Consider the following 12,896-nt stretch of genomic DNA (forward strand, 5'->3'; position numbering starts at 1 on the left):
TGTTTGGGTCTCTTTTCAATTCTTTTGGGCTTATACCCAGAGGGGGAATTGCTGGCTCATATGGTATTTCTGTATATTTTTAATTTTTTGAGGAATCACCATACTGTTTTCCATAGGGGCCATACTATTTTAAATTCCCACCAGCAGTGCACAAAGGTTCCGGTTTCTCCACATCCTGGCCAACACTTGTTATTTTCTGTTTTTTATACTGTTTTTGTTTTGATAATAGTTATCCTAATGGGTGTGAAGTGATATCTCATTGTGGTTTGATTTGCATTTCTCTAATGATTAATGATGTTGAATATCTTTTCACATGATTATTGACCATTTATTAACGGACAGTATCTCTTTTGGAGAACTGTCTATTCAAGTACTTGATCAATTTTTAAATTGGGGTTTTTCTTGTTTGTTTAGTTTTAGTTCTCTCTCTTTCTCTCTCTCTCTCTCTCTCTCTCTCCATATATATATATATATTTTTTTTTTTTTTTTTTGCGGTTCGTGGGCCTCTCACTGCTGTGGCCTCTCCCATTGCGGGGCACAGGCTCTGGACTCGCAGGCTCAGCAGCCATGGCTCACAGGCCCAGCCGCTCCGTGGCATGCGGGATCCTCCCAGACCGGGGAACGAACCCATGTCCCCTGCATCAGCAGGTGGACTCTCAACCACTGCGCCACCAGGGAAGCCCCTAGTTCTCTATATATTTTATATGTTAATCCCTTATCAGATATGTGATTTGAAATATGTCTCCAATTCTGGAGTTGCCTCTTTACTCAGTTGATAGTGTCCTTTAATGCACAAAATTTTTAACTTTCATGAGGTCCAATTTCTCTGTTTTCTTTTGCTGCCTATTCCTTTGGTGTCATATGCAAAATACCACCAAATCCAATGCCATAGAGCTTTTGTCCTATGTTTTCTTCTAGGAGTTTTATAGTTTTAGCTCTTACATTTAAGTCTTTAATCCATTTTTAGTCGACTTTTATATATGGTGTTAGGTAAGGGTCCAACTTCATTCTTTTGCATATGGATATCCAGTTTTCTCAGCTCCGTTTATTGAAAAGATTGTATTTCCCCATTGAATGGTCTTGACACCATTGCCAAAAGTTATTTGACCTTATATGTGAGGCTTTATTTCTTGGCTGTGTATTTTCTTCTGCTGCTCTTCATGCCTGTCTTTATGCCAGTACTGCACTGTTTTGGTTACTGTAGCTTTGCAGGGCTACAGGCTTACTGTACAGGCTTACTGTACTACAGGGTTACTGTAGCTTTGCAGGGCTTCAGGGCTCTTTTGAGATTCTATATGAATTTTAGGATGGATTTTTCTATTTCTGCAAAAATCACTGTTGGGATTTTGATAGAGATTAGATCACTTTGGGTGGGTAGTATTGAAACCTTAACAACATTAAGTCTTCTAATCTGTGAACATAGGATTTCTTTCCAGTTATTGGTATCTTCTTTAATTGTTTCAGCAGTGTGTTGTAGTTTTTAGTGCACAAGTCTTTGCCTCCTAATTAAGTTTATTCCTAAATGTTCTTCTTCATAATATTTTAAGTGGAATTATTTTTTAAATTTCTTTTTTTGGATTATTCATTATTAGTATATAGAAAAATAGCTGATTTTTGTGTGTTGATTTTGTATCCTAAACTTTCCTAAATTTTTTATTAGTTATAACAGTATTTTGTACAATCTTTAGGAATTTATACATATAAGATCATTTTGTCAGTGAACAGAGATAATTTTATTTTTTTTTTCCAGTTTGGTTGCCCTTTATTACTTTTATTTTTTGCCTTATTTTTCTAGCTAGGACTTCCAGTACTATATTGAGTAGAAATGGCGGAAGTGGGCATCCTTGTCTTGTTTCTGATCTTAGTGGAAATGCTTTCAGTCTTTTTCCATCAAGTCTGACGTTAGCTGTAGTCTTTTTTATATGGCCTTTATTATGCTGAGGTAATTTCTTTCTATTCTTAGTCTTTTGAGTGTTTTTATCATGAAAGGGTGTTGAATTTTCTTAAACGCTTTTTCTGCATCCATTGAAATGATCATGTGGGTTTTTTTCTCTTCATTCTGTTAACGTGGTGTGTACTACATTAATCTATGTTTGTATGTTGAACCATCCTTGCATTCTAGGAATAAATCCCACTTGATCATAGTGTATAATAGTTTTAATACTCTGTTGAATTCCTATTGCTAGTATTTATTTTGTCGAGGATTTTTCAGTCAATATTTATGAGGGATATTGGTCCATTGTTTTCTTGTGATGTTTTTGGCTTTGGTATCAGGGCAATGGTAGTCTCATAGAATGAATTTGGAAGTGTTCCCTCTTCAAATTTTTGGGAGAGTTTGAGGAGGATTGGTGTTCACTCTTCTTTATATGTTCAGTAGAATTCACCAGTGAAGCCATCTGGTCCTGGGCTTTTCTTCATTGGGAGGCTTTTGATTACTGATTGAGTCTCCTTACTAGTTACAGGTGTATTCACCTTTTCTACTTATTCATGATCCAGTCTTAGTAGGTTCCATGTTTCTAGGAATTTATCAGTTTTATCTAGGTTATCCAATTTCTTAGTGTTAGAGTGTTCAGAGTACTGTCTTGTAATATTTCTGTAGAAACAGTAGTAATGTTGCCTCTTTCATTTCTGATCTTAGTTGTTTAAGTCTTCTCTATTTTTTTCTTAGTCAATCTAGCTAAAGGTATGTCGATTTTGTAGATCTTTTCAAAGAACCAACTCTTGGTTTTGTTAATTTTCTATATTGTTTTTCTATGTTTTGTTTATCTCTGCTCTTATTTCCTCTCTTTTGCTAGCTTTGAGTTTAGTTTGTTCTTTTTCTGGTTAAGGTGTAAAGTTAGGTTGTTGATTTAAGGTCTTTCTTCTCTTTTAATGTAAACACCTATAGCTGTAAGTTTTTCTCTTATCACTACTTTCACTGCATCCCATAAGGTTTGGTATGTTGTGTTCTCATTTTCACTTGTCAAGATATTCTATGATTTCCCTTGTGACTTCTTCTTTGACTTATTGTTTAAGAGTGTGATGTTTAATTTCCACATATTTGCGAATTTTCTAGTTTTCCTTGTGTTCTGATTTCTAGTTTCATTCTACTGTGATAAGAAAAGATACTTTATATATTTTAATCTTTTTGTGAAGACTTCTTTTGTGACCTTGGCTCTGATGTATCATGGAGAATGTTCCATGTGTACTTGAGAAGAATGTGTATTCTACGCTTTTTGGGTGGAGTGTTATGTAATGTGTCTGTTAGGTCCAATTGGTCTATTGTGTTCTTTCAGCCCTCTGTTTCCTAACTGGTCTTCTATCTGGTTGTTCTATCCATTTTTGGAAGTGGAACATTAAAGTCTTCTACTATAATTTAGTTCTATCAGTTTCTTTCTTCAGTTTGGTTAGTGTTTGCTTCATATATTTAGAAGCTCTGAGGTTTGGTGGATATATTTTTATGATTGTTATGTCTTCTTGGTAAATTGACATACAATGTCCTTTTAACATATAATGTGCTTTTTGGACTTCCCTGGTGGTGCAGTGGTTAAGAATCTGCCTGCCAATGCAGGGGACATGGGTTTGATCCGTGGGCTGGGTAGATCCCACATGCTGTGGCGCAACTAAACCCCTCTGCCACAACTCTCAAGCCTGTGCTCTAGAGCCCATGAGCCACAACTACTGAGCCCACGTGCCACGACTACTGAAGCCTGTGCAAGCTAGAGTTCGCATGCCTCAACTACTGAGCCTTCATGCTCTAGGGCCCATGTGCTACAACTACTGAGCCTGTGTGCTGCAACTACTGAGGTCCATGTGCCTAGAGCCCATGCTCTGCAACAAGAGAAGCCACCACAATGAGAAGCCCACGCACCACAATGAAGAGTAGCCCCTACTCACCGCAGCTAGAGAAAGCACGTGTGCAGCAACAAAGACCCAATGCAGCCCAAAAATATATATATAATAATAATAATAATAAACTATATAATGTCCTTTTTAGTCTCTTATACCAGTTTTGGCATAAGGTCTATTTTGTTTTATATTAGTATAAACATTCCAGCTCTCTTTTGGTTACTATCTGCTTGGCAAGTGTTTTCCATCCTTTCAGTTTCAGCCTATGTGTGTCCTTAGCTCTAAAGTGAGTCTCTTCTAGACAGCATAATGTTGGATCCTGTCTTTTTGTCCCTTCTGTCAGTCTATGTCTGTTGTTTGGGGAGTTTAATCCATTTACATTTAAAGTAATTATTGTTAGGGAAGGACTTGCTTTTGCCATTTTGGTATTTGTTTTCTGCATAGCTTGTAGTTTGGGACCCTCATTTCCTCTCTTACTGTCTTCGTTTATGTTCAGTTGATTTTTTGTAATGATACTTTTTGACTCTCTTCTTGTTTCCCTTGTGTATATTTTGTAGATATTTTTGTGGTTACCATTGGAATTACGTATACCATCCTAAATATATAATCTATTTTAAACTGATAGCAGTTTAACTTCCATCACATACAAAAACTTTACTCCTTTATAGTTCTGACCCCTCCCCCTTCATCCCTTCATGTTACGTCACAGATTACATCTTTATGTATTGTGTATCCATAGACTTACAGTTGTTTTCTGACTTACGTCTTTTAAATCCAATAGAAGAGTAAAAAATGTAATTATAAGCTAAAATTACAGTAATACTGGTCTGTATATGTTTACCTTTATGTGAGAACTTTGTATTTTCATATGGCTTTGCATTCCTGTCTAGCATGCTTTCATTTCAACTTGAAGGGCTGCCTATAGCATTTCTTGCCAGACAGGTCTAGTATTAATGTACTCCCTCAACTTTTGTTTATCTGAGAAAATCTTAGCTTCTCCCTCATTTTTGAAGGACTTTTTTTGTTTGTTTTTTGGCCAGATATAGAATTCTTGGTTGATAGTTGTTTTTTTTGTTTTTGGTTTTTTTCTTTCAGAACTTTAAATATATTGTCCAGCTCTCTCTGGCCTATGAGGTTTCTACTGAGAAATCCACTTACAACCTTAATGAGGATCACTTGTAGGTGACGAGCTGCTGTTCTCTTGCTACTTTCAAGATTCTCTCTTTGTCTTTGGTTTTTGACGTTTTGATTGTAATGCGTCTTGGTGTGAGTCTTTTTGTGTTTATCCTTCTTGGGGCTTCTTAAAATTTATTTTATTTATTTATTTATTTTTGGCTGCGTTGGGCCTTCATTGCTGTGCGTGGACTTTCTCTAGTTGCAGTGAGCAGGGGCTACTCTTGTTGTGGTGCACAGGCTTCTCACTGTGGTGGCTTCTCTTGTTGTGGAGCACGGGCTCTAGGCACTCGGGCTTCAGTAGTTGTGGGACGTGGGCTCAGTAGTTGTGGTTTGCAGGCTCAGTAGTTGTGGCACACGGGCTTAGTTGCTCCACGGCATGTGGGATCTTCCTGGACCAGGGATCAAACCTGTGTCCCTTGCATTGGCAGGTGGATTCTTAACCACGATGCGGCCAGGGAAGTCCCCTTCTTGGGTTTTTTTGAGCTTCTTGTATGTGTATATTCATGTCTTTCCTCAGATTTGGAGAGTTTTGGGGCATTATTTCTTCAAATAAGCTCTCTGCCCCATTTCTTCTTCTGTGGCTTCCATAACGTGTATATTGTGTAATGGTGTCCCTCAAGTCACTTCCTCCGTGTTCATTTTTCTTCTTTCCTTCTCCTCCTCAGACCTAATCTTTTCCAAAGGCCTGTCCTGAAGTTTGGTGATTCTTTCTTCTCTCTGGTTGAGCCTGCTCTTGAATTCATCTAGTGAATTTTATAATTCATTGATTGCCTTTGTCACCTTCAGAGTTTCTGTTTGGTTATTTTTATCTCTTTGCTGATATTTTCATTTTATTCATATATCATTTTCCTGATTTCCGTTAGCTCTTTGTGTTTTCCTCTTTGAGCATATTTAAGACGGTTGTTTTCAAGTCTTTGCCTAGTAAGAATGAAGTCTGTATGTGTTCAGGGACATTTTTGGAGATTCATCTTTTCCGTTTCTTTGTATGCATGTGATCTTTTCTTGAAACTTTGGCATTATAAATACGGCCACCTCTCCCAGTCTTCACAGACTGGCTCCGAGTTAGGGCAGACCTGCCCTCACCAGTGCAGCGTGGAGGCCTAAGCACTTCAGAGGCCTTTTCTGGACACCTTCCCTGGGTCTGTATGTGTGCTTTTCACTCAGTCTCAGTGAGGCTTCACCGAGACCAGTCCTGCAGGCAGCCCTCACGTGGGGGCGAGGGCCTCCCTGCTCTCTCCACGTTGTGAGAGCGACGGGGGCCCGGCTGCTGCTCCCCTCTTACTGTGCGGAGCAGCACTGGGGAGATGGAAAGCACCACGGAATGCTCGCTCTTCACTGAGCACCCCGGTTGCTGTGGTCTCTGGCCAGCCCCCAGAGCTCCGTTGAGCTATCTTACTGTGACATCGCTTAGCTCCTTGGATTTAGATTGCAATTTTCCGTCAAATTTGGGATGTTTCTGTGTCTCTCTTCAAATGTTTCTTCTGCCCTTTTCTTTCTGTCTCTTACTGGTTCTCACACCACGCATACACTGTGCTTAATGCGGTCCCGTATTTCTCTAAGCTTCTGTCCTTTTTCTGTATCTCTTCTCTTTGTGGCTGAGGCTGCATGATCTCCACTGATCTGTCCTCAGCTTTGCTGATTCTGCCAGTTCAAGTCTGGTGTTGATATACTATAGTGGAATTTGGTTTTAGTTATGGTACTCTCCCATAACTTCCAGTTGGTTCCTTTATATGATTTCTGTCTCCTTATTGATATTTTCTGCTGGATGAGACATTAGCATCATGCCTTCCTTCATATCTCCTGCAGCACGCTTTTCTCTGGTTCCCTGAATGTAGGTACAGTGGCTGCTCTGCTGGTTCATCATGCCATCTGGGACCTCTCAGGCAGGTTCTCTCGCTGCTTTTCTTCCTGTGTGTGGATCCACTTTCCTGTTTCTTTGTATGTCTGGTAATGTTTTTTGTTGAAACCAGGACATTTTAGGTAATGCATGATAGCAGCTCCAGATACTGGACCCCTCCTTCTCTGTGGCTGTTTTTGCTTGTTTATTTCTTTGTAGTGCGGTGGCTGGATTATTGGGGGCAGTTTGTTTCCACCTGAAGATGGAGCCTCCCATGCTCCTCAGAGGTGCAGCCCTGGGTCTACGCAGCCACCCTGGGATAACAGGGGTTTAGCAGGGCTCTCGCTGCGCGTCTGTGTTATATTTTCTGACCCTGTCAGTGTCATGCCAGGTGTTAGGCTCCACTAATTGCAGGTTAGTTGCTCTGCTGTTTTTTGACAATGCCCTGGTGTGTAAATTGTTCCCTTTGCTGATCTAATTAAATCTGGGCCCCTTTGCAGCTGTAGTTTTTGAGACAAGTTTGCAGTGTGTTCCGACCCTAGAAGGGTTGTTGTTCGATATGTCCTTCCCTGGCTCTCTGGTTAACCAGCTGGCTACAGAGGATGGAGCTACCAGCCTACCCTTAACTGCTCACCACTGAAATCTCCATTGTTTCAGTTGCACCTTTAGACGTGAACTTCCCCACAGTGTGTTTCAAATGAAGTCCGTTCCTTTGGGTGGAGTTTCGGAGCTCTCTGATCTTGTGGTTTACCTCTTGCCCTGAGCAGAGTCTCTGAGCCCTTGCTCCAGAGCTGGGGTGGGGACAGCGTCCCCTTGTCTTGGAGGGACAACCTGCTTTATGAGCAGCTCTGGTGAGGCGGTGGCCTCTCCCAGCCTGGAGCCTTGCCCCACCAGTGGGCTGGGGCCAGGCGGATCAGGGCCCCGGCGTTTTTGCCTGGGATAGAAACTTGGATTTATTAGTAGGGGTGGTTGAGGAAGGGAGCTTTTCCCGTGTTGCTGGCCACGCTCCCTGGGAATATAGCCTCTGCCACTCAAAGCTGTGGGGAGATTGGGAAATGGTGGTGGCCTGACCCTTCTGGTGGCTGGGATCTCAGGGAACAGGCAGCCCCATTCCCTTGGCCACGTTCACCTGAAGTGGAGCTTCCATCATGCTGACGGGGGCAGAGGAGGGAAGGCGCAGGTCACGGCTCAGGTGCCTCAGACTCTCCCGCTCTTACTGACATCTAGTAGATTTTCTTCAATAAATGTTTCCTTATTTGCTGTGTGCCCTCAATTTCGAGATGGCTCTTTTTAAACAAGTTCCACCCGTTGTGGACGTCTGCCAGGGAGCAGGTCTGCCAGGTTCCTCACGCCTCCATCCTGGAATTGGAGCCCCTGGGCTTTACCTTGAGGGCTGAGGGCGTTGAAGGGTTGGAGCCCTGCTGAAAGCTGACCTCATCAGCTGCAGCTTAGAGAACCCCTAGGAGAGAGCTGAGAAGCCCCCGTGGTAGGTATCACTGGCAGAGGACAGCCACTGTGGGGAAGTGGAAAGGTGACCTAGCTCCACGTAGAGGACTGTCGAGACTTAGTAATTAACTGGTGGATGAGGAGTTAGTGAGGGGAGGGAGGCACTGCAGGACAGGGAAGCACTGCAGTGACTCACAGTCCGCGCTCTGCAGAGTTCTCAAAACGCAGATCAGCAGCCAGGGCCTGCGTCCGCATGTCTGACTCCTAGCGATGCCCGCGCTGCTGGTGCCCCGTTTGGGTAGCAAGGACCTAGGGTTTTGTGTTCAAGCAACTGGCGAATGGCGACAGGGTGGAATTGTCCATTTCCTTGTCTGTTTCCCCTGCTGGAGGGCAGGAATGGTGTCTTTCTCATTGTTGTATCTTGAGTATGTAGAACAATGGGTGACCTCTATAGTAGGTGTGTGATGGTTGAGTGTTTGTTGAATGGCTTAATGACTGTCGACAGATAACGCAAAGAGGAACAGTGATGTGGGAACAGATGAATTTTATTTGGGGCATGCTGCACGTGAGGTGCCTGTGGTCAGCCAGGTGGAGAAATATTGCTTGTCCTGAGTTCAGAAAGGGGATTTGGGCAAAAGTTACTGATTTGGAAATCGAGAATGCAGATTGTAAAGGAAGGAAAGAGGTGGGGTGAGGTTTTCCTGGGAAGATGCATAGAGGAGAGGGGAGAACATAGACCAGAGCTTATGTCGCTGAAGAACATCTGCTGTGAACACCCCTTGTCACTGTGCCCATATTTCATAGCTCTGTCTAATCTTCGTGAGAGTAAACCTTAGGTGCATTTTTGTTGCAGGTTAAAGAACTCTTTTCTTCCCTGGGAGTTGACTGCAATATCTTGGAACTTGATCAAGTTGGTAAGTAGAATGATTAGTACACATTGTTGTTTGTAATAAAGGTCAACGAGATTGACTTCTTTCCGTTTGCCTCATTCAGTTTCATTTACTCCTGTCTCTTTCGGTTAGATGAGCTGATTTCATCTACGTTCAACCCCGCAGAGAATGAACCTGTATATGAAAATAATTTGTGTAGATTTTTTTTGTTTATGTTTTTTGCATTTGAGGGGGGGAGGGACTAGAAGGAAGATGTATAAGCCGGTAAGCTGGAAGTCCTTCAGGCATCTCAGATGTGTCTGCCAACTTTCTAGCACAGTACATTAAGCTGTGATAAATGAGGTGAATCTGCCCGTTTCCTGAGTGTATCACCCCTGAGGGGCAACGCGTCAGCTTTATGCTTTTGAATTCCTGTCATCTGTGCACTTTACGCGTGCATGTGTTTTGCAGGAGTGGGAGACGTCATGGTGAACAGAAACCTGATCTGAGCCTTCATGACTTCACCCTCCTTTTAGCCAGGTCATTTTAATAAGGGAAGTGTTCTAGAGTCTCTGAAACTTTTCTAACGCGTATCCCGAGTGGGGCGCCTGGAGTACTTATGGCCCAGTTCTGCCTTCAGGGAATATGATCGTAAAGCGTTTTCAAATGTAGTTGCAGGAGGTGTTTTCTGAGTTACCACTGTTAAGGCGGAATGTGCTTTACGTTTGCTCTTTAGAGAGGATTCTTATCTGTCTCTGCCCACTCACTGGATCATAAATCAAATTCTAATCTAGAAGTGTTTATTTTAGAAGGAGTCAGTAGACTGGTCTTGATTCTTTAAGGCTCCTTCTGGACACCTGAGTGTTTTCCCCTGTCGACTCATCATTTATAAAGTTGTATGGCGTGCTGACCTCTGTGGGTGTGCAGACGTGGGTGTCTGAGTGTCCTAACACTGCAGCTCAGCTCACAGAGGCTTAGAACCTTTGCAGTGCTTTACATATTTAATCTTTTATTCCTTAGATGATGGGGCCAGTGTTCAAGAGGTGCTGTCGGAGATCACTAATCAGAGGACCGTGCCCAATATCTTTGTGAATAAAGTGCACATGGGCGGATGTGACCGAACTTTCCAGGTAATGATAGTATCGTGTGTTCTGGAATGCTGTTTGTTCAAATTTTGTCTTAAAAAAAATATTTAAAAGGAGGAGGAGATGGTTTTTAGAAGTCGATTCATTTGTGTCTTTTGGAGCTTGTAAAATCAAAAGCCTGTAGGACGGTTATCAGATAATCTTGACTGCTTTAATGGAAATTAGCTTTTCTACGAATTCAAACTTCAGAAGCTGAGATGGAGGAGGTTTTGAGTGAGGTTGCAGGACAGACAGGTCAGCGGCGCTGCTCTCTTCCTCCTGATGGGACAGAAACAAGGCCTCTTCCCTCCTCAAGGTTTAGTGAAATGAGCTCAACACTAACCTTCTGGTCCAGGGTGCATAGAACGCCTACCAAGGCTGCTGACCCTGCGAGCTTCGCAAAGCTTTGCTTGTTTGATTCCTAGAATGCAGAAATGAACAGGAATCATTCGGTTAAGTAGAGACAGATCAAAATTGTTATTTATTAAATGAGGTCTGTATTTTAACTAGTCGTTTGCCTTTATTAAAATTCTGCTCTTGTAGCCTTTATGTATGTATGCAAATGGTAATAATCAGTGATTGATGAAATACTTATATTTAGATTTCAATTAAGAATTATATTTTTGTCGGGAGAAAAGATTGTCTATGTTGTATGTTAACCTGGGGTTGGCATTGTTATCTAGTAACAGCCTGCTCTATGTGTCCTAGAAGCTATAACCCAACTCACGTGGTGGTAAGTACCATAGTTTACAGCCTCTAAACACCTTTGGAGTTGCTGATCTTGCCAGTCCTAGCTGGGAAGATGCTGTCAGAGCATGGTCTGGGGCTGTAGAGATGTCAGTTCTACTTCGAGACTGCAAGACTCTCCCTTGGACAGCCGCTGTTGAGGAGGTGGATTTCCCTACGGGCCCCTAGGAAGCAGGAGGCCACCCGGCTTTGGGACCGTGCACGAGGCATCTGCTGGGTCTGTGGTCGTGCCGCACTTCCACTGCGCTCCCAGGATGAGCCCACTCGAAAGCCAGTGTGTTGGGACTGAGCAGCCAACTTCGCGCAGACAGAACTGTTGTTTAGTCACATGTGGAGCCTCTGACCTCATCTAAGCTTCTTCTGACCACCAGGAGGGCCAAGTGGACAAGAGAATGTGCTGCAGGGTCAGCCTCCCGACCAGGAAAAGCAAGTTGTTTGTGTTGTATAGGAAGTTGCGAGATTTAGGTCAGTTTACGAGAAACCAGGAAAAGCTTCAAAGTGCACGTCCTGCTGCCGATGCATGAGAATTGTTCTCAAGGTGAAGACTAGCACAGGTGGACAAAGCATAGAGGGCCTTGAACAATGGTGCTTGGCTATTTAACTGCACTTAGTTATTCTGTAACTCAGCTCTACCTGCTCGCCACTCGAAAGCCAACACCGACAAGCAAGTGTTAGTAGAAAGGAAAGTTGCTTTAATCAGAAAAGCCAGCCATCTGGGGAGAAGGCAGACCCACGTCCCAAAACCAACTTGGAAGATTCTGCTTGGCCATGAACGTTTTTAAAGGGAAAAAGGGGAAATAATCTCAGTTAATCATTGAGACAGGAGGTCGGATTCTTCGTCATCTCTCCATCGTGTGCAGACCTGCCGGCTTCTCCTAAGCTTCCCTTGGGTGCCGTCTTGCCCACGTGGTCCACCTGCAGATTTGCTAAGGGGGACGATGGGCATAGAGAGTCAGTCATTCTTTACCTACTTAATCGTTCATTCTTACTCCTTTTAATCCAGGAAAGGAGTCGACAGGTCAGGCGAGGTACTGCGTGCATTCAGCAGAGCAGAAATCAGGGGCTAGTTTAAATGTTACCTATGATCTCAGTTTTACAACTAAGGTCTGAGGAAAGCAGAGGCGAGCAAATGGAAAAGGGCAGAAGAGCTGCTTACAAAATGACCTTGTCTGACATGGATGTAAGGCCATGACCTCCCCATCATTGGACACATGCCTCACTATCGGGTGATAACCAACAAAACATATGTGCTTTGGCATCCGTTCTAACTAGTTGGACCCAGCTGAATGCCATCCAGGTAAACTGACAGTTCCAACTTACAAAGATTGTAGGTCAACTGTTTCCAAGATTTTTATAAAAGAAATTTATGCCGATTAAGCATAGGGTACAAAGAAATAGTGTGAAAACAAGTCACACTGTGTTCTCTCCTTTGGTTAACCCTCAGGCACATCAGAGTGGTTTATTACAGAAGCTCCTTCAGGAAGATCCAGCATATGATTACGACCTCATTGTCATTGGTGGTGGCCCTGGCGGCCTTTCGTGTGCTCAGGTATGAAGAAGATGACACCTGAAGATGATTTTCCTGCTGATTGCCATGAGCATTTCTTCTGCTACTTAAAAAAAAGCCATTTATGATGTTCCAGTGTACTCTGTTGTTGTAATAGCTGGTTTAATGAAGGGGAAAAACTGGGTTTCATCACAAACACCGTCATCGTTTAGGGGAGCGAGAAATCGGGGGAGTGTCAGGAAAATGACAAGGTCTCTATCTGTGGCTTTTTTTGTAGGAAGCTGCCGCTTTGGGGAGGAGAGTCATGGTGCTGGACCTCGTGGTCCCGTCGCCCCAGGGCACATCGTGGGGTGAGCTGCTCT

At 42.9% G+C, this 12,896-nt stretch overlaps 1 protein-coding gene across 7 annotated transcripts in view; it reads left to right on the plus strand.

Annotated features, from left to right (window-relative positions):
- The window catches only part of TXNRD3 (thioredoxin reductase 3), a 41,059-nt gene that overhangs the window by 3,664 nt on the left and 24,499 nt on the right, over positions 1 to 12,896 (plus strand). For all 7 annotated transcript variants that reach the window (XM_067755722.1, XM_067755719.1, XM_067755720.1 and 4 more), the window contains exons 2-5: positions 9,141 to 9,201; positions 10,177 to 10,286; positions 12,472 to 12,576; positions 12,812 to 12,884. In XM_067755722.1, coding sequence (XP_067611823.1) covers positions 10,260 to 10,286; positions 12,472 to 12,576; positions 12,812 to 12,884 — 205 coding nt within the window. In that variant the 5' untranslated portion in view covers positions 9,141 to 9,201; positions 10,177 to 10,259. The remainder of the gene's footprint in view (positions 1 to 9,140; positions 9,202 to 10,176; positions 10,287 to 12,471; positions 12,577 to 12,811; positions 12,885 to 12,896) is intronic.

This window comes from Pseudorca crassidens, chromosome 10 (genome assembly GCF_039906515.1).
Source record: "Pseudorca crassidens isolate mPseCra1 chromosome 10, mPseCra1.hap1, whole genome shotgun sequence".
In the NCBI taxonomy this organism is placed as follows: domain Eukaryota; kingdom Metazoa; phylum Chordata; class Mammalia; order Artiodactyla; family Delphinidae; genus Pseudorca; species Pseudorca crassidens.